The sequence below is a fragment of the Phyllostomus discolor genome, chromosome 7, assembly GCF_004126475.2.
Source record: "Phyllostomus discolor isolate MPI-MPIP mPhyDis1 chromosome 7, mPhyDis1.pri.v3, whole genome shotgun sequence".
Lineage (NCBI taxonomy): Eukaryota > Metazoa > Chordata > Mammalia > Chiroptera > Phyllostomidae > Phyllostomus > Phyllostomus discolor.
Window position 1 is genome coordinate 73,831,722 of NC_040909.2, and position 22,241 is coordinate 73,853,962.

The window sequence follows — 22,241 nt, forward strand, 5'->3', positions numbered from 1 at the left end:
ACCATATCAACCTTTGTCTTAAGAATCCTGAAAGGTCTATGAAACTTATCCAAAATTGCAAAATTAGCTTAGTTGTAGAGCGGAGGTTGGTGCTGAAGTCTTCTGACCAAGGTATTTCCCCATGTTTCTCCATACCTAAAATACCTGCAAAGCTTCTAAGCTAGTTCTCCTTTCATTCATTCATCAGATATTAATTACATTATCTAATAATGTACAAGGGATCAAGGCAGGTGAAAGTCCCTAATCTTACAATGTCCACATTATAGGGGAATAAAAGCATAGGTACAAGTAAACCTAATACAAGACTTGAAGTTATAATAATAATACAAAGGAATACAGAAAGTTCATTTACAACTGGGATGATTAGGGAAAAGGAGGAATTGATGGACCTTGACAAATGACTAAGTTTTCAATGAGCAAAAATGGAAGAAATGGTATTACTCCAAACCAAGAGCATGAGCAAATACCAAGAGGCAAGAAAGTACAATAAGGGAGACTCTGTCCCACAGCGTCTCCCTGTGTTGCAGATGAAATGAGACTACCAAGACAAGATCTGCTTGGGAAGAAAAGGTTGACTAATGTCTTAGAGAAGAGCCTTGAGCACCTCTTTCCCTGAGCTTTTATTAGGTTTAGGTTGCATAGGAATACAGAGTGTATACCCATAAAGTTCATCAATCAATGTCAGGCAATAATGGTCAAGGACGGGAGACATGGTTGATAGATAACACTCAAAGAACAAAAAGGGCTTATTCTGAGTCAGAGTCTGATAGATAGAGTGACACCAAAGGGCCATAAAACTTTGGGAAAAAAACTCATTTTATGCTTAAAGTCTAAACAGCTAACACAAATTAACCTAACGGTATTCTTAGCAAAGTAGGATTCACAGAACTTCATGCATTCTTTTTCAGGCCTGACTGCCCCGGGGAACTGCCTGAAATAGCATAGGGCTGCACTCCCCTTACCTGGCATTCTTTCAGGCTTGAGTCACGCCAGGGAAACAACGTTAGCCAAGACAGTAGGAAACTTCCTGTAGTGGAATGAGGACTCAAGCTATAACAAAGCCAAGGGGTGACGGTCCATCACCCCTATTCTATGGTCCCCTAAGTCCTTCCCTGATGGTCCCTTCATGACTGTGCCTGTCTTAGGTTGTTCCTCCCTCAAGGAATCTTACCTGTCACTGGCTAACCAGTCATCCACCCAGGCCAAGCAGGGGGATATGAGAAAGGGGACAAGTTTTTGTCTCTTTAGCAGCTTAAGGCCTTTCTACTCAGCCTTAGCCATGGGGGGTTACAGCTTCTGAAACCAACCAGGGTGGTTCCTAACAGTACAATACAGTGAAAACAGTAGTTTATTTTACCTAGAAGATAAATAATAAACAAAGTTGAAAAGTTAAGGAATAAGACATGGCCACCTTATGGAAGCTGTAAATAACAAGTGATGAGAGCCTGAACAAAAGCAAAATCTGTAGCTGATTATCTGGGAATAAATCCTGGCTTCTTCACTTAATTGCTTATATGATCCTGGGCAAATTACTTAATTTCTCTGTTCTGCCTCAGTTTCCTCATCCATAAGATGAGACTAATAATAGTACTTATTTCATAGGATTGGTGAAAGAATTAAGTTAATAGAGCACGTAGTACAGGGTAAGTCCAAAGTAAGTTATTATGTAAACAATAATAAGTAAAATGATGCTTAAGCAGAGGAGTAACAATATAATTAAACTGAGCCCTAAGGGAAGGCCATTTCAGAAAATGGAATGGGAGGGAGCATGCTACCTAGTACCACAGAAACACTCCAAGCATGAAATACTTTACGCCTGACCTAGGGTGACAGAAATCAAGAAAAAAATAGGGGGGCAAAACTATTGTAGTAGCCAGCCTCCCAGATGGCTCTCTATGATCCCCACCTCCTAGCATTCACACCCTTTAGACTCCTGTCTCACAACCAGGTTGAATTATGTGATGCATAGATTAGGACAGAAGGACTGTTATGTCACTTCTGAGATTGTTATAAAAAAAATACCAGGGCTTCTTTCTTGCTCTTGGGAAAGCTGGGTGCCTTGTTGTGAGCTGCCCTATGAAAGTGACAAGGAGCTGACACCTACCAACAAGCACATGGATGAGCCTGGAAATGAATCCTCTAGTCTCAGTGACCCTTAATTTGACTGAAACTTGTGGGAGACTCTGAACTAGAATCACCCAATTGAGCCATTGCCAGATTCCTGACCCTCAGAAATTGTATGAGAAAATAACATTTGTTTTAAACTGCTTCAGTTTTGAGACAATCCAATACAGCAATAGATAACTAATAAAACTATTGAAAAACTGTTATCTTCAAAACTGATAAAATAAAGAGGGAAGATTGAGTATCAAGTCAAAACATTAAGATTTTAAGTCAGGGTCTAAAGTAAGTACCTAGCAGTAAGTTTTTTTATTGCAGTTTAAGTACCTGACATTAAGATTTGATTGCCAAGGCATCCATCTCAGAAGACATCCATTTGAATAAACATATGGCCAGCTATAGGACACAGCTACTTGCAAAACAAGATAAGGAATTAGGTCATCCCACCCACGAGGGTACCTCTTTCAGAAAGTCCTGACTGATACAGATAACTAACCATCTGAGTGACCCCACTTATCTCTTCTGGTCCCCTAATTCCCTCTCTTATGCTTTAAATTAGCCAATAAAGAGTGAACTCTAGGCATCCCACCCTGGGACCCTAATAAACACAGACCCCAGGTCTGATTGCTCTCCTCCACCTCTCGAGTCATCAACCTCGCTGTGTGGCCCACGAGTACACAGAGTATCCTCCAGCATCTGTGAGTAATAAACCTTGTTCCTCAAAGTTCCCTGATGGTTTTTGCTAAAATGTATCCCACAGTCATAAGAACCACAAGGTCCGGTCCAGCCACAACAATGCCTCTAATGGGGGGGTCTGCTACAAGTAATATGGGCCTAGGCAAGTACCTTAGGCATTCTGAGCCCAAACTATCACTGTCAATATGCTGAATCAACAAGACACAGAAGGAACTGTTAGAGCCTAGTGTACTAAGGATGAAAGAATGACTTAATGATAACTGAAATTAAACTGATCTCACAGGAAAAGGTCAAATACAGATCCCAAAGACATCTATGCAGCAATGATAGCTAACATCAATGTATGAGATTGCCTAGGACAAACTTGTTAAGTGAGAAAAAACACACAGTCAAAAATTAGAACATGACAGGAAGAAAGTAAAGAGCAGTAAATGAGCAGCTGCAAGGCAGGAAGAGAATCAGTACACTAACATTCAGGGTGGTCCAAAATAAACAAATAAATAAAAGCAGGGGGCACATGTGTCAAATGCTGGAGTGACCAAGTAAATAACTTATACTGGATTTAACAATTTCATATTAGTCCCTTGATTTTCCCCATACATTACTATTTTTGAAATTAGAATATCTTATCAAAATCAGAATCAGCCCTGGCTGGTGTAGCTTAGTGGACTGAGCACCAGCTGAGAACCAAAGCGTTGCCAGTTCAATTCTCAATCAGGACATATGCCTGGATTGCAGGCCAGGTCCCCAGAAGGGGGTGTGCAAGAGGTAACCACACATTGATACTTCTCTCTGTCCTTTCCTTCCCCTCTAAAAATAAATAAAATCTTAAAAAAATAAAAAAACAAGTGATAGACCATTTTATTATTTAAAAAAAGAAATGGATAAGTAGGTTTGACATAGGTTTCATTTACTCCCTAAAATCAGTTACAAAAATCAGTCGCTGGTAGTGACAAGGAAGTTGAATCAGTATATGTGGACTATTTTTTCAGGAAGGTTCTTTTGGTAAAAGGAAGATGAGTCAAGAAAGCAGGCACTGTATTTACTTTTTAAAGTTTTTGTTTTAGTACTATGAGACAAGCATATTTATAAGGAAAAAACTTATAAATACCTTTAAAAGGGTACAGGACACATGCCAGGAGAAACACAATTCACGAGGGGAAAAGGTGTGCAGGTATATTTTAAATATCATTCGTACAATATTTTCTACACACGTACTCCATGACCACAGTGGCAGATGTTGGTATAACCGACTGGCAGCAATTAAACTGACTTTCCTCACTTAAACACGAAGAGAAAGATTCGTAAAAACTTTAGGGGAGAATAGAAAGTTTGGCAACAGGTATTTGCGGGGGTGGGGGGTACGACAGCAGAGCCATCCCAATACCCACCGCTGTCTTGGTGTATTACACGAGAGTCAAAAAGAAAACAAAGAACAACCCGAAACCAGCGAGGGTAAATACACGCTCGTTCCAGATCGAACTCCCATTCACATCCAGTGCCTCACTTCTGTCACCCTTATCGCTGCGACCCCATGCCTTTTCCAGGGAAATGGTTCTTCCCTCCTCAGCTCCAGCAGGCTCCTCTCCCTGACCTCCGCATCCTACCGGGAAGGCACGACTCCCTCAGTCCGCACACCTGGGCCGGAGAGCGACCTTTAGAGCCGCACTCAGCAGCACAGACCCAGTACACGCTCACAGACGCAACTGGCCTAGGCTTTGCCAGGGACCCCCACAAACACAGCACCCATCTTGCGCCCCTAGCAGGCCAGGTCCAGCCACCTGGGCCCCGCGGGGTGGGGTGGAAGACCAAGCAGGACGCGCTGGCCCACTGAGCAGCGCGGGCTCCCGACTTCAGCTCACCTTTGCGCTGCGAAAGTTACCGCCAGCCTGCATCCCCAAGTTCCCAGCTCTCGTGGGCTGTACCTCCCCCAGGGCGTTTTGCCTCCCGCGGCGCGCCCCAACGCAAGCGGCAATTGGCGGACTAACAGAAGAGAGGCGGGGCTTCTCTGTACACACCGGCCTCCCAGAGCTGTGCGTCACAGCGCGCACTACGATTGGAGGGCATCCTAGCGTAGGGCGGGCTTCTCTGTGGTTTGGTATTTTCGGGGCAGAAATGGGTGGTTACTCTAGAGGGGTTGTGAACCTGGGCGGGAAGGAGCCCTCCAGCGAGGAATTGGGCGGGTCCAGCTTCCTTGTGGGGGCCTTGGGATCCTGCAGAGCACTCTCTGAGCTGGCCTCACTGTTAGGCATGGGACTTTTAGTAAGAGAATTGCTGGGCTGGGGCCTTACCCAGGGGTCAGCCTCCAACTGTTGTTTTTCAAGTAAAGATCATATATGGTCTGTTTTGTCAGGCATCAATTGACATTAAATAAAAATAAAATGAAAACCCGAAGTAGGCTACGAATTTAATAATGAATACTTAAGGAATGTGTTAAACAAAAAATTTGACCCCCCACGGCTTCAAGTCTTTAAGAAGGGTTTTATTGAGCCAAAAACCCCAAGCAAAAAGACAATATTAAAGAGCATGAAAGACAATATGTCCATTGTCTAGGAGTCCGCAAACATTTTTATAAATCAAGTGGGTGAAGCGGGTAGAAAGACGCAAGTTGTCTGAAAGAATTTACATTGGCTATAGGACCATTGGTCCTAATGTGTCAAAGGAGTGGGAGAAAGTGAAGCCAGGTCAGCTCTGTTTACCCGCACAGAATCCGCCAAAAGAGATGTCCACTCTTGTGGAAAGGCAGTGGACAGCAGTTAGGAAAGCCCATGTGTAAACAAGAAGCACAGGCTCCTGGTGTTCGATGGTGGCTGGCTAAAATAATCTTCGAAAATAGCCACCTGCAAATTAATTTGAAATTTCAACAAACGGAAAGAATGTGAGCAGCCTTTTGTTAGCTGGCCAGCAGCCATTAACGAACAGTTCTCTCTCTCCCTTTCTGGCTGTTGTAATTTAATGTAGAGCTTCTTAGAATTCTCTCCTTGTCAAATGGTTGTAGCTGTTAATAACCAGAGAAAGGACAGTTAATTACCATCTATGGATGGGCGGGGAGAGTAAGTATCCAGAAAAAAAATTCTTACATTTAAGAGACATCAAAACCACAAAGAGGATTTGTTTTATGACTGGATTTCGGACTCTGTAGGTCTGGGGTGGGACCAGAGAACTTGTATTTCTGACAAGTTCCCGGATGATGTTTTTGCAGCTGGTCTGATAACTCTGAGAACTAAGGGTAGCCACCATTCCTTAGACTCCACAAATGAGTATACTTAAATGTCTCATCACTTTGAGAAATAGATTTAAAACAATATACAATGGGAAGAGGATTGGATGCTGAATAGAAACAGAATTAGGTTACAAATTCTAAGTAGAAGTATTCTGTATAAAGTGTCTATTGTAGAAAAAACTAAAACAACGATTTAAACAAGTTGAAAAAGGATCAGGAAAGGATTCTTCATAATATAGCAGAAGTGGAGTTTGGTCTTATGCTTCAAAAGCACTTTTTTGTGCCTCTATAAGAATATTGTTTTGCAGTTTGTTCATTTTCAGTCTTTCTCTCCTCCCAAATTCCTATTCTTTTCACCATCATGTGTTTGAGTTCCAGTGCCTAAAGCCACAAATGTTTAGTAAATAATAAAATGTCCACTCTGTAATAGGGAAAAAATAAAAGGAAAACATATTAGCTTAAGGTAGACATTATTGCTAATACTATTACTGTTAACACTTAGAAGATAAAAGAGATTCTAGTTCTAGTTTAGAATTTAGAATATTGGGCTTCTTACTAAGACTCCCCAAGAAAAGAGAGATTTGCTATTGTTGCCTCAGTTAGCCTTTTTGACACAGATTGACCATCTTACTGTGTCTCTACCTTGGATCTCAATTTTATATGTGCAACTAGGCCTCTAAATGGTGCTCCAGCTATGACCCCATGACTACCTGTCAGAGTGGATCTTTAACCTAAATTTTTCTCGTTCCAGAATAGCTGCCTTTTAGAATTCTCCATCTCTGTAGTGTCAGTGACATCCACCCACTAGCTCATGCTGAAACCTGAGAATTTTTATAAATATTTTTATCTCTCTTATCATCCCATGTATAAATCTTTTCTACTACCACTACTGCATTCCATGCCACTAATTTCTTTTGCCCGAACTACTCAGTAGCCTCCTATCCAGTATCCCCTAATATACTCTTGCCCCCCAAGCACAACACACATACAACCTATTTTCCACACAAACATTTCAGTGATGTTTATGCTTTTTATATTAGCCTTCCCTCTAGTTGCCATATGTACCCAGGACATCAGGGTCTCCTGACTCCCTATGTCACACTGATTCAGAGCTATCAAAAATTGTTGCAGCTGCATGATGGGTACATAAAAGTCTAATATATTATTTCTTCTACTTTTGATAAGTTTTTTAAAAGATTAAGTTGAAATTTTAAAAAAGGAACTAGAAAAACCCCTGAACTCTCCTTAGTTTCCCTGAATATCCAGGGCTGAACCTCCCTGTTCTTCATTTTTACAGACATTATGCTTTGTTGAAGATATTATAATAATCATAATCTAAAAAGTATTATAATTATTTACCATCTGGTCCCACCTCTGTACTGTGAGGTAGTATCATGTCTGTCTTCTTGATCTTTATATACAAAGCACTCCAGTAAATATTTGCTATGAATGAATGAATGAACTGATAATTATTAAATAGAAATAACTTGCCTGCAGTTGCAGAGCTAGTACATGTTAGGATGAGAACTCATGTGTGACACCAAGGTCCACATTTTCTTCGTTATACCATTTATAACATTATAAGGAATTTTCAATTTAAAAATAGACTCAAAAAAGTAAATTATCTGTAAGAACCATAAGCCTATGCTGGGATGTACTTTTAAATCCTCTCCAGTCTTGTTTTATCAACAAATACTCAATGCTGAAGCACCAAGACAACTGGGAAAATCTTTTTAAAATTATTTTCTCATCAAACTTTTGGCCTAGTTTGTTTTTCAGATATTTGTGGGGGGGGGGGGGGGGTTTGTTTGCGTTTTTTTTTTTTCGTTCTGCTTACAGTGATTCTAAGAATTCCACAAAGAGGCCATAGAATCTGTGGGGAAGGCAAGAGTCACAACAGGATTTCTATTAACACTATCAGGGTAGCTACTCTTCCATCTGTTCTAAAAATAGCATTTTAGATCTTTCATTTAAAGATCTTCCTTGGGGACAAGTGTTTAAAATTTAATGGTCTATATCCTTTTCTAGCTGCAAATGAGGCAGTTGTCTTGGAGGCAGCATGTATATGGTCACGTTTTCTTATCCATTCAGCTACCTTATGTCTTTTGGTTGGAGCGTTTAAGCCATTTATATTTAAGGTGATTATTGATAGATACGTATTTAATGCTTTTTACTGTTAGACTCTTCCTCTGTTTTTCCCTTTTTCCTTTTCTTTTTCTTAATGCAAGCCTTTAACGTTTGTTGCAGTATGGCTTTGGTGTTAACAAACTCCTTTAGCTTTTCTTGTCTTGGAAGCTCCTTATTTCTCCTTCGATTTTAAATGATAGCCTTGGTGGGTTTAAAGAAGCCTTAGCTGTAAGTCCTTGCTTTTCATCACCCTGAATATTTCATGCTACTTCTTTCTGGCTTGAAATGTTTCTGTTGAGAAATTAGATGACAGTCTAATTGGTGCTCCCTTATATATAACTACTGCTTTTCTCTTGTGGCTTTTAGTATTCTCTCCTTGTTGTAAGCCTTGTCATTTTAATTATGAAGTGTCTTGGTGTAGGCCTCTTTGGGTCCCTCTTGTTTGGGCCTTTCTGAGCTTCCCAGACTTGTGCATCTTCTTCCTTCATCAGTTTAGGGAGGTTTTCAGTCATTGTTTCTTCAAATAATGTCTTGATCCTTTGCTTACTCTCTTCTCCTTCTAGTACTCCCATGATGCATTTGTTGTTATGTTTCCTGTTGTCCCAAAGGTTTCTTGAGCTCTCCTCATTTTTTAAAAATTCTCTTTTCTTTTCGCTGCTTTTCTTGGGTGTTTTTTTTCCTACCTTGTCTTTCTAATCACTGGTTCAATCCTCTGCTTCATTTAACCTACTGTTTACTTCTAACAGTGTATTATTTATTTTAGATATTGCATTCTTTATTTATGATGGGCCTTTTTAAATATTTTCTGTGTCTTTTTTCATGCTGTTAAATACCTTATAATCATTACTCAAAGCTCTCTGATAGATTGCTTGCCTCCATTTCATCTAGTTCTTCTTCTGGAGAATTCTCTTGTTCTTTCATTTGGAGACTTTTTGTCTCCCATTTTGGCTGCCTCTTTGTGTTTATTTCTATGTATTAGGTAGATCTGCAAAGACTCTGGCATAGACCTATGTCAAACCCTGCCTGTGACAGGCCCTGGCAACCTGTTTGGATGTATCAGCAATCCATAGCATTAAGTTTTCTTTGCTGGGCTTAGGTGTGAGTAGAAAAAAAAAAAACCAGGCTGCTCACCAAGACTGGCTTTAACCAGCAGCAGGCCTGGGGGAGGGTCAACTAACCTCTCAGAGCTCCCTGATACCCACCTCTGTTGCAGGTTTTCTGTTAGGCTTAAACAGTGAAAGTCTTCCAGCTGTACTTCTCAGCAGCAGGGTTTAAACTCCACAGAGTGGGGAGGAGTAATTCCTACAGGTAGGGCTATTGCTTCCCCTCAGGCTGATGCCATTAGGAAAGGAGTGCTCTGCCTAAAAAGGATGGTTCCTGCAATACGGTAGCTGATTGTTCAGTTCTTTCCCCAGAGCCACCATTCCCAGTCTCTCCTCACACATCTCCAGCCCTCTCTGGCCTTCCTCTGCTGGAGCCCAGGATAAGTGGCTGCAAACAGAATTTTGTACATTGGCCCCTTAAGAGGCTCTCTGCATCTCCAGCCATCTCTCCTTAGTGGACAGAAATCCTGCTGCTTTTCACAGTCATTGTGTTATTTGGGTCCCTTTCCTGGTTCTGATGTTGTAGGCTGGGGAGCCCAGCTTGGGGTTTAGAACCCACACTTCTCATGAGGAATCCCCAAGCTACTGAAATATCCCTCTGGAACTTCAGCTACCACCTGTGGGTGCCCAGCCAGCCCTCTTGTGCTTCTTCCATGCTCCCTACCATTCTCATTGTGGTGAAGTGATTTCTTCTGTTTGTGCATAGTAATAAGGCTTCTCTTAAGCTTGTGTCCAGTTGATTATTCACAATAATTTTTCTAAAATTTAGGTGTAATTCCAGTTTGGTCCTGGGAGGAGGTTAGTGTAGTTTTCACTTACTCCTCTGCCATGTTGGGTCCTATATGAGACTGATTTCTAATTTCAAAGCATTGTGGTTGGAGAATATACTTAGTATGACTTCCATTTTTTAAATTTGTTAAGGCTAGTTTGTGTCCCAATACATGGTCTATCATTGAGAATATTTTTATGCATAAGATAAGAATGTGTAATTTGGGATTGTGGGATGAAAAGCTCTGTAAATTTTTTGTATGTCAATTTGGTCTAATGTGTCATTTAAGGTCAATATTTTTTTTACTGATTTTTTTTGGATGATGTTAATAGCTGCTTTCTATTTTTTGGTGCTCCCTTATTGGGTGCATACATATTGGGAAGTGTTATGCCTTTTTGATATAATATCCCCTTTATCACTATAAAATATCCATCTTTGCTCTTGTGACTTTTTTGTCTTGAAATCTCTATCATCAGATAAAGCATGGCTATACCTGATTTTCTTTGGATGTCATTTGCTTGAAGAATCTTTTTTTCAAGTCCTCACCCAAAGACATGACTATTGATTTTAGAGAAGGGGGAAGGGAGGAAGAAATAGAGGGGGAGAAATATGAATATGAGAGAGAAACATCAATAGACTGCCTTTAGTAAATGCTCCAAACAGGGACTGAACCCACGTCCTAGGAATTTGCCCTGACCAGGAATTGAACTCGTGAACTTCCAGTTTGTGGGATGACACCCAACCAGATAAGCCATACCATCCAGGGCAGGAATCATTTTTTATCCTTTCATTTTGAGTCTATATTTGTCTTTGCAGCTTAGATGTGTCTCCTTTACAGCTTAACATATATTTGGGTTATGTTTTTTTTTTATCAAATCTGTTACTTCATGCAATTTATTGGTAAATTCAATTTATTTATATTTAGAGAAATTATTGATGTATAAGAATTTCCCATAGCCACTTTATCTTTTGTTTTCTGGTAGATTTGTGTCACCATTTTTTCTTGTGTTTTTTTTTTTGCATTGTTTTATTTTAATGGTATTTTGTAATTTTCCCTTCTGTTTCCTCTTGTTTAAAGTTATGTGTCTCAGTTTTTTATCTCTTTTGTGTGGTTAACACTAGGTTTATGCAAAAATAAGTTTTATGTACACCATAGTATTTTGTCTTCTTAATGCCCCTTGTCTCCATTCTCCTTTGCAGATTCAAACCTTTACGCTCTTTTCTTTTACAAATTGGTTGTCACCAATTATCTCTACTTATGCTTGAATCATTTTCAAATTGCAGTATCTATTTTTCTTCTATTTTTTAATGTTCTTGTGGCAGGAAAAGAAAGTAGAAAGTCTCATAAAGGGGCTTTTTACTCTTTGTAACACCTGCAACTTTTGTCGGGACAAAAGCTGGGTAAAAGTTATTTTTAGGTAAGGAGCAGGCTAGCAGAGTTGCTAGGTAACACTATCTCAAGGCCTAAATGCTGATCTTCATTCTGCTTCTGCCTCTGTATACTCCCTTAGCAGAAGAATCCCCCTCCCTTCTTTGCTTTGTAACAAATATTTAAAGGAACTGCAACGAGCCTGGGTTTGGGCTCAGAATTTGGGATTCTCCTCTGAGCCCCCCGCCCCTCCCCGTAATAAAGTCTGTGCTTCATTATCTTCCCCTCGTGAGTGAGTGACATTTATGCAACATTCTTACCCCCTTTAACCTTTACGTGGCATTTAAGTGTATAGTACCCTATTTTGAACAAGGGTTATAATATCTTGCTTAATGTGTGTGTGTTCATAAGCTTACTCATAGATTTGTATCCTTTTGTTCTTTGTTTCAGGTAAAATAACCTTCTTGAGTATTTCTAGTAATAAAGATCTTCTGGTAGTAAATTTCTTCAGTTTCTGTATGCCTGGAAAGTCCTTGTTTCTCCTTTATAACTAAAAGATAACTTTGCTGCATATATTATTCTTAGTTGGTGATTTCTCTCTTTTTTTGGTAGTTTGAATATTTTATTCCACTCTCCCCTTGCTTTAGAGTTTCTGCTGAGAAATGTAATGATTATCTAATAGAATTTTATTTATTGGTTACTGTCCTTCGTTGTCATTATTTTTTTGACAGGTTTAATATAATGTGCCAATGCCTTTTTGGATTCAGATAATAAGGTGTTCTGTTTCCTTTTTGGATTTGAGGATCTAGTTCTTTTCATAGGTTGTCAACTTCTTATTTGAATAGGCTTTCTTTTCTTTTTTCCCCTCTCTTCTCCTTCTGGTATACCTATCACTTTTATATCACATTTCTTTTATTTTTTTTTAACTCTTAAGCCTTTCTCTTCTTCTATGTGCATTATTTCTATGTTTCTGTCTTTGATAGCACTAATTTTTTTCTCCATCTGATCAGCTCTATTTTTTAAGCTTGCTAGTTTATCCTTTATTACTTTTATTGACTCATCTCCAGAGTTTCTATTTTTTTTTAAGTTTTAATATTATTGGTAAAGTACTCATTTTGTTTGTTGATTTTATTTCTGGGTTTATTAAATTACCTATCTGTATCTCCTTGTACCTCCTGGAGTTTTTCAGAACTTCAATCTTAAATTCTGTCATTTAAATCACATATATCTATCTATTTTCTTCTTGAGATGCTTCATTACCTTTGTTATTCATGGTATTTGATGGATTCCTTCTCCATCTATGCATCTATGAGTGGCAATTCTTCAGTAGATTGATTAAAAAAAAAGTCTCTCTTTTGTTTCCAGCAGGTGGCATTGGAGCACAAATTTGGGGGTTTTTTTGACCCACTCTAGTTTTCAGATTTCTGTGGGGCAATGAGACTATCCTGCATTTCATCCATTGCTGAGCATCTTCTCTGCCACTGAGTCATCTCAGTCTCAGGGCACCAACCCCACGGGGGAATGTGGTAGGCAATGGGTTTTCATGTCTGACATAACAGAGTTTCCCTTGTATCTCAGTGATTCTGGCAATGCAGCTGTCATCAGTGGGGACAAAGTGATCTGGAAGAGGTCAGCTAATGTGTCTGTGACTTAGTTTTCCCAAGAATGTTTTTTAGTGCCTGACCTCAGTGGTTTTACATCTGTCTTTCCATTTATCCCAAGGGTAAACAGCAGTACATGCCTGTCACTTAGAAAATAATTATCCTGTGGCTCCACTTCTCGGGTTTGTAGTTAATATGCTCTGCAGCCCTGTTACAAGAGGAAATTGACTTTTCTGTGTCACAAGAAAAGAATTTCAGGGACACTTTCATAGGAGGAGATTTCAGCAATAGTGGCAAGATGTATTAGAGTCAAAGAAAGGTCGTTCTGTATCAGAGAAACAGATTGCAGGCAGGCTGTAAAGTAGTAGCTGCACGGACCCAGGAACGGAAGTTACAGAAGCAAAAGGAGACTCCTCTGCTACTGTTCACTGCTCCCCTGGTTGCAAGTCTCATGGCAACCCTTCGAGCTGAGGAGAAAAGAAAGCAAAAAATAGAGAAGGAAGGGCACGATCATACTCTGAGGATGGAGCACTCTAGGTCTTTTGTCTAGTTTCCATATATTGTTTTGAGTTCAGGAAAGAGCAGGCTTTCTTTCCAACTACCCAGTATTTTTCCTGGTTATTCCTAGGCCTGTGCTGGTGTGCTCCCCCATCAAATCTCTTTCCTGGATTTTCCAGGGGCTTGTGTCCATCTCCAATCTGATCAAGTGCAAGTTTTAATGTGAGGATCTCTCAGGCATGCTTGTGTATTGAGCAATAAAATCCTTTGTTGGATCATAGCTGTTAACACTGCTGTAACATCAAGGGGAGAGACTAAGAACACCTCTCATGCTGCCATTCATTTGACATCACCTCCCAGGGTTGCTTTTAGAACAGGGGTGTCAAACTCATTTTCACCAGGGGTCATGTCAACCTCATGGTTGACTTCAAAGGAACAAATATAATTTTAAGACTCTATAAATGTAACTACTCCTTAACAGTTAAGAGACAGCTCGGTGCTGCCATTGGGTAGAAACAAAATGCCTGGCCAGATAAAACAGGGTGGAGGGCTGGATTTCACCCACAGGCCTTGTGTTTGCCATCTGTGTTTTAGAATAATTACATTCTGTAAAGTCCAGTGATTTTCAGGTGTGTTCCAATGCAAAACATAGTCTTAGTATTTTTTAGAGTGAAAAATATAGGCCAGTTTCCAAGTGCAATATTTCAAAGAGTATTTTTTAAAGTTTTTATGTATATATTTTTTCTCTTAATCATATTTTATTGATTATTCTATTAGTTGTTACAATTGTTCCCACTTAGCCCCTCTCCACCAATCCCTTACCCCCACTCCCTCAGTCAATCACCACACCATTGTTCATGCCCATGGGTCATGCATATAAGCTCTTTGACTACTCCATTGCCTATACTGTACTGTACATTCCTGTGGCTATTCTGTAACTACCTATTTGTACTTCTTTATCCCCTCACTTCTTCACTCATTCCCCCATGCCCTCTCCCATCTGGCAACCATCAAAACACCCTCTGTATCCATGATCCTATCTTTGTTCTTCCTGTTTGCTTCATTTGTTTTTTAGATTCAATTGTTGACAGATATGTATTTATTGCCATTTTATTGTTCATAGTTTTGATCTTCTTTTTCTTAAATAAGTTGCTTTAACATTTCATACAATAATGGTTTAGTGATGACGAACTCCTGTAGTTTTTTTCTTATCTGGGAAGCTCTTTATCTGCTGTTTGATTCTAAATGATAGCTTTCCTGAGTAGAGCAGTCTGGTGTTAGAGTCTGCCCTACCTAGTCTCAGGAAGCTGTAACCCCCCGTGGCTAAGGCTGAGTAAGAGACCTCCGGACCAGGAGACACTAAGGAGACAAAACTTATTTCCCTGGCATGAATGCTGCCTGTTCTATGCCAGCTCCCATTGCCTGGTTGGCAGTCAATGACAGGTAACAATTCTGTAAAGAGTATGAATCGAAGACAGATGCGATCACATGGCAAAGCCCTCAGGGAAGAGATTCAGGGGGCTGTGAAAATGAGGGGGTGATGGACACCGACCCCTGCCCCCTCAGCTTTGACAAAGCCTGAGTGCTTGTTCTGGCTGTGAGAAATCCAAGTCTCCCGGCTGCCTTTGTCTCCTCCGCCTGACTCAGGCCTGTGGAAATAACAGGGGCGGTGCAGTCCAGACCAGAGTCGGCAGACCCCTGCAGTAATTAGACCTGGGGCATAGAACATGCAAGATCCTGTGAGACCTGCTTGCTGGAGGATGCTCTTGAATTAGAATATAAAGGCGTGGGCAGGAAACAAAACTAGCTTTTAGGTCCTGTAGCCTTTTAAGTGATAAAACCCCAAAATCTCAGTGTGAGTTCTGTCAGCCCTTTTGAAAGTTATCTATTCCTTCTGATCTTCCCTGCCAGGCTATAATCAACAAACTGTATCTGTATCCTTAATAAAAGCCTGGTTGGGCGGGAAAATGGGGCCTTCTACACTAGAGGGAATGGCCATACCATTCCTATTCCTCCACAGGACTTGGTAGTCTGCGTGTATTTCTCTTGCATCATGAGCATCTGCAGCATTTGCAGTCACCATGGGTTGGTGGCTGCAACAGTCTTGGCTGTGGGTCCCTGCTTTTCATGATTGACTGTTTCTCACCAATCTCTTCTAGCCTGCAAAGTTTCTTTTGAGAAGTCAGCTGACAGTCTTATGAGAACTCCCCTGTAGGTAACTAACCGCTTTTCTCTTGCTGCTTTTAAGACTCTCTCTGTAACTTTTGGCTTTTACTCATGATGTGCTTTGGTGTGGGCCTCTTTGCATTTATCTTGTTTGGGACACTCTGTGCTTCCTGATCTTGTATGTCTATTTCCTTCACCAAATTAGGGAAGTTTTCTACCATTATTTTTCAAATAGATTTTCCATTTCTTACTCTTTTTCTGCTCTTTCTGCATTGGAACACTTCAAGTTGTCCCAGAGACTCCTTACACTATCCTCATTTATTTTGGTTCCTTTTCTACTTGTTGTCCTGATTGGTTATTTTTTTCTTCCCTATGTTACACATCATTTATTTGATTCTGAGCTTCATCCCCTCCACTGTTGGATCCATTCAGATTTTTCTTTATTTCACTTAATGTAGCCTTCATTTCAGCCTGGGTCTTCTTTATGTTGTGGAAGTACCCAATGAGTTCCTTGAGCATTCTAATAACCAGTGTTTTGAACCCTACATCTGATAGGTTACTTATCTTCATTTTGCTTAGTTCTTTTTCTGGAGTTTTTTCCTGTTGTTTCATTTAGCCCATATTTCTCTGTCTGCTCATTTTGGCAGCCTTACATGTTTGTTTCTATGTATTAGGTAGAAATGCTATGACTCCTTGCCTTATGTAGTAGGCATCCTGTAGGATCCAGTGGTACAGCCTCCCCTATCACCTTAGGTGGGTACTCGAGGTGTGCCTTTGTGTAGGATGAATCTACTTTCCTTTTGTAGTTGAGACTTGATTGTTCTCGGAAGGTCATTGGGAGGGACTTACCCAAGCCAGTCAGCAACAAGGACTGGCTGTGACCAACCTCCGCCCTCTGTGGAGAATCAGCTGTGCAGGGACAGGGTGGTGGTGCTCTGTTGTGGTCTGTAGCTCTCCACTAGTTGCAGGCCCTGGGGTTTCCTGGGTGTGCAGGTCAAGGTCAGGACCTACCTGTGTTCTGCTTTGGGTCACCCTGCGTGAGCTGTAAAACAATCTGTGATGGCTGCTACTTGTGCTGAGCTTGGAGCTCCCTAAGCAAAGCCAAGATGTGAATCAAGTACCAGGCCTGGGGCTACTTAGAAAGAGGCACAGGAGCTGGAGGATCACTGAGGCCAGCTGTTGCTTGTTTGATAAGATTTAGTAAGTTGTGAATCATGAGTCAAGACCAGCTATTCATATGGAAAAGTCACAGTTAACAGTTTGGATGCACCCTTAATTTGAGTGGTACAGAGTCTCGGGGGATCTCCAAGGTGGAGCAGTGTTAGCCAGGTTGATGGAGTCTCAGGTATTACATCTGCCTGACAGCTCTGTGGCTCTGTGGGGGAAGGAGTCAGAAAAAGGACAATAGCCTCTGCCCCCAGTTCTTGCCTTGATGTCAAACACTTCAGTTCCTCCCTGTATGCCACTGGTGCCTTTCAACTGGTATTCTGATGCTGGAGATCAGAGAGAGTGAGTCTGAGTAAGTTCATGTGTAGATTCTTTAAAAGGAACTGCTTGGGACTCCAAAAGTTTCTTCCACTGACTCAATCCCCATCAGTTTTTGCAGCCAGAAGTTATGGGGACTTATGTTCCTGGCACAGGGACCCTGGGCTTTGGGGCATGGTGAGGGCCTGGGACTCCTAGTTCCCAAGATATCCCTTCTGAATTTTTATCTACCTCACTTGGATGTGGGACCAGCTTATTCTACATCTCTGCCCCTCCTACCAGTTTGGATGGATGTGGATTCTTTAATTCCATAGTTGTCATGCTTCCATTTCCCTAAATTTCTGATGGTTCTGAGTGATAGTTGTTCTATATTTTAGTTGTAATTTTGATGTGATTGTGTGAGGAGGCAAGTTGTGTTTCCACCATCTAGACTAGAAATCAAAGATTTTACTTATTTATTTTGGAGAGACGGGATGGAGGAGAGAAAACAAAGAGAGAAACATCAGCGTGCCAGAGAAACATTGATTTGCTGTCTCTTGCACACCCCAAACTGCGACCTGGCCCACAACCCAGGCATGTGCCCTGCTTGGGAATAGAAATGGTAACCTTTTGGTTAGCACACTTGCACTAAGCCACACTAGCCAGGGTTTTCAAGAAGTATTTATTTGGCACCTGTGTTAGGCCCTAGGTGTCAGCATAGCAAATAAAGAGTAAAAATGTTGGGAGTAACTTTTCTACCTCACAACTCCATGTGCTTCCTTTATTTTTTTATGTTTTTTAATATACTGTATTGATTATGCTATTACAGTTGTCCCATTTTCCCCCTTTATTCCCCTCCACCCTGCACATGCCATCTCATCCACATTCCCCCTTTAGTTCATGTCCATGTGTCATAAGTTCTTTTTTTTATTAAAATACAGGTCTGAGTAATTTCTTTCTTTTTTTTTATTTTAATCATTGTTCAAGTACATTTTTCTCCCCCCTACTCCCATTCCAGCCCACCCACCCCATAAGTTCTTTAGCTTCTACATTCCCCATACTATTCTTGCCCTCCCCCTGTCTATTTTCTACCTACCATCTATGGTACTTAACTCTGCACCTTTTCCCCCTCTCTTCTCCTCCCACTCCCCTGTTACTAATCCTCCATATGATCTCCATTTCTGTGGTTCTGCTCCTGTTCTAGTTGTTTGCTTAGTTTGCTTTTGTTTTTGTTTTAGGGGTGGTTGTTAATAATTGTGAGTTTGCTATCATTTTAGTATACATGTTTTTTGTCTTCTTTTTCTTGGATAAGTCCCTTGAACATTTCATAAAATAAGGGTTTGGTGATGATGAACTCCTCTAACTTGACCTTATCTGAGAAGCACTTGATCTGCCCTTCCATTCTAAATGAAAGCTTTGCTGGATAGAGCAATCTTGGATGTAAGTCCTTGCCCTTCATGACTTGGAATACTCCTTTCCAGCCCCTTCTTGCCTGCAAAGACTCTTTTGAGAAATCAGCTGACAGCCTGATGGGAACTCCTTTGTAGGTTACTGTCTCCTTATTTCTTGCTGCTTCCAGGATTTTCTCCTTCATTTTTACTTTGGCTAATGTAATTATGATGTGCCTTGGTGTGTTCCTCCTTGGGTCCAAATTCTTTGGGACTCTCTGAGCTTCCTGGACTTCCTGGAAGTCTATTTCCTTTGCCAGATTAGGGAAGTTGTCCTTTATTATTTGTTCAAATAACTTTTCCACTTGTTGTTCTCCCTCTTCCCCTTCTGGTACCCCTATAATTCGGATGTTGGAACATTTAAAGATGTCCTGGAGGTTCCTAAGCCTCTCCTATTTCCTGGAATTCTTGTTTCTTCATTCTTTTCTGATTGTATGTTTTTTCTTCCTTCTGGTTCACTCTATTGATTTGAGTCCCAGTTTTCTTCCCATCACTATTGGTTCCCTGTACATTTTTCTTCATTTCACTTAGCATAGCCTTCATTTTTCATCTAATTTGTAACCAAATCCAACCAATAGCCTTCATTTTTCATCTAATTTGTGACAAATCCAAACCTGCTCAATTCTGTGAGCATCCTGATCACCAGTGCTTTGAACTGTGCATCTGATATGTTGGCTATGTCTTGGTCACTTAGTTGTATTTGCTGTGATGCTTTGATCTTTTCTTCTGTTTGGGCCATTTTTTTTGTCTTGTTGCACCTGTGATGTATGCGGGGTGGAGCCTTAGGTGTTCACCAGGGCAGGGCAACCCACGTCGCTGGGTTGTGACACTATATGTGGGGGCGGGGTCTGAGAGGGAAAAATGTCACTTGTTCTGCCTTCCATTGGATTTCAGTCCCTTCCACTGCTTCCCCCAAGCAAACTGGGCCTTTCAGGCCCTGATTCCCACGTGGGTGGGCTTGTGTACATTCTAGGACCCTGTGCATCTCTCCAGTGAACTCTCGTATGAGGCTGGGCATCCCTCCCTGCACCTCATCTCCCACAGGTGTTTTCAGTCAATACCCCAAGGCTCTATTTCCCAGCACTGGGATCCTGGGTTGCTTGCAGTGCCTTGCTTCACAGTCCCTGCCTTGCTGGGTCTGCTGTTTGCCACCCCTCGCCTGGGGTCTGCCAGCTGCTGCCTGTATGCCCAGGGTCCGCCTGCTGAGGTCTTGTGTGCCTAGGATGCCTTACGTGGCTGGTCCCATTGCTCTTTGTGCTGCGACCCCTTTCCACTCAGCTGCCCGACTCCACCCCTCCTACCGGTCTGGATGAGCATGTCTATTTTAACTCCTTGGTTGTCTGACTTCCATACAGTTTAATTTTCTGTCAGTTCTGGTTGTTATTCTGTTTCTAAATTGTCCCTATCTTGGTTGTGCGAGAAGGCACAGTGTGTCTACCTATGCCTCCATCTCCTCCAAGTGCTTCCCTTAAAACATATTATTGTAACAGCCAAACAATATTCATGAAATCTTACTGATCATATCAGAAATAAAATATTTTTGAAAAAGAAAGATTATAACTCAACAAATCTGTATAATGCCACATAAACTTATGGAGAGATTTGAAATAATGGGAATCCCTTGGTATATCTCCGTGAATTTTTCACTTTATGTAAGCAACTATGCCATCCCTTTAGATTTCTACCAAATATATGTTTTATTGTTGCACATTATTCCTTTAAAAAATTTCATACACAAATTACCTATTTCTGTTTTTCCTGCTGCTCTCTTCCTTCAGTCACAATATCTTCTCTTTCTCTGAGAGTGGACTTCATATGCATTCATCTTCAATCAGATTTTAAATCTAGAATTATTTACTGAACTTCCAGAGCTCTTCTGCTTGATTGTTTTCTCCCAGAATACCAGGCACATCACAGCATGTCTTATCATCTTTGTTTGATGTGGAGCTTTTCCCAAGCCAACTGCTGATAAATTAAATTGCACTCCCACTTTTAGTATGGCATTTGACATATACTAAATGCTCATTACTGTTTTGAAAAACACTATGAATCTAAAGGAGTTACTCACTGTGGCAGAGAACATTAGCTCTCCATCAGAATTCATTCAACTCTTTGGAAGCCCAAGGCTGGACTGCTTTCCCTTGCCTCTCTTGTGGCCATGTGAAGGTGTCATTCATTGTCAATTCAAGAGAAAAAAATTGGTGTGTGCCATTGCAAACATGGCTCATACGATTTTCTTGCATGCGATCCTCCATGGTCTTTTTATTTCTGCTGACATATGCAGAAAGCATGGAAATCTTAGAATGGAGAAGGTACATGGTGGAAGAGCTCTGCTTACCTGAATGACCACTTACAAAAGTGCAATTTTTCCATGCTGGACATCCATGTAGTATGTATTGTTTATATCATGAGAGTTACATGGTAGTTCAACATGTCCTAAAATGTAGATGTAATTCAGGCTGCTGTTCCAGCAGCAATGTGATGCCAAAACATGGCCCTTGAGTATGGACAACTGCCTGTAAGTGCTGGGGCAGAAACACAAGGGGTAGCTTCCTGATAGGGTGGGCAGTCAATGCTCAGCAGGGAATGTCAATATTTATAGTTCTCTTCCATATAACAACCACAGGAATCTCCCTTATGTCTATTCTTGTATCATCCTGGGTTTTTGTCTCTGTGCAGGAAAATCCAATCTTAAGCAAAGTATCTGCTTTGCCTTAAATCATTTTGTGAATGTAAATGAGTCACTTGTTATTCCTAGGCTGTGTCCTCATATCTACCATGGTGGATGCAGGGGTGATACCTCCAATAGGATTCTGAAGACCCTGAGATTTTTCCCACTCCACACACATGTCATCCTTCAGTCATTACCTCAGCTTTCTGTTGAAACAGTTGTCTCAGTTTCTCTCTGGTAAACTCCTTCTGCTCCCTGGCCAACACAGGTAAGTGGGGCTGAAACCCTTCCTCAGCTGCAAGCAGAGTAGCCTTCAGAGCTATTGGAGCACCTCTCAACTTTGCAAACAGCAAGGGGGTGTCTGTAGTATTCTGATCACTAGGAGCTGGGACGCTGGACTGCCTCCAGGCTGTATGCAGGTTTAGACAGTTTCTTGTTATTCCCACCACTGTGAAATTGGAAAACTGATGCCCTGAGAGATGCAGGGAGAGTCCAAGGCCACCTGGGGCCAGCATCATTAAATAAAGGAGACTGTGAGCCTCTCGGGGAGTGTTGAACACCTCCCATGGAATTACCTTTGAAAATGAGAGTGGCCAAGACCCCAGCCAACCTGACCTGCACATACAACCACTCACATCAAAGGAAAGGACATCAAAGTACATGGTGAAGAAGGAGCAAAGCTTGGGCAGGTGACAATGCCAAAAGAAGAAATAAGTTGGAGACAGCTCTGCCACAAGACAGCAGCATTTGGTATCCCAAACCTGACCAAGGTCCATGGCATAAAAAAGAGGGAGGTGTCAAGATAATAAACATGAGGATATCCAAGTCCCCAGGGTTTTGCCTAAACAGGGACTCTGCTCAGAGTCAAAAAAAAAAAAAAAAGAGAGAGAGAGAGAGAGAGACGCGCACGCACACACACACACACACACACACACACACACACACAGATGGACTGGGAAACCCCAAGCCACACAGGCTCAGGGTT

General features: G+C 41.2%; 1 protein-coding gene across 3 annotated transcripts in view; it reads right to left on the reverse strand.

Annotated features, from left to right (window-relative positions):
* Positions 1 to 4,821, reverse strand: part of SPIDR (scaffold protein involved in DNA repair) — a 389,382-nt gene extending 384,561 nt beyond the window's left edge. The window contains exon 1 of one of the 3 annotated variants that reach the window (XM_028518735.2): positions 4,680 to 4,821. In XM_028518735.2, the coding sequence (XP_028374536.1) occupies positions 4,680 to 4,712 (33 nt within the window). In that variant the 5' untranslated portion in view covers positions 4,713 to 4,821. The remainder of the gene's footprint in view (positions 1 to 4,679) is intronic. The other 2 variants (XM_036031020.1, XM_036031021.1) reach the window with 2 other exon arrangements.
* Between the last annotated feature and the right edge of the window lie 17,420 nt (positions 4,822 to 22,241).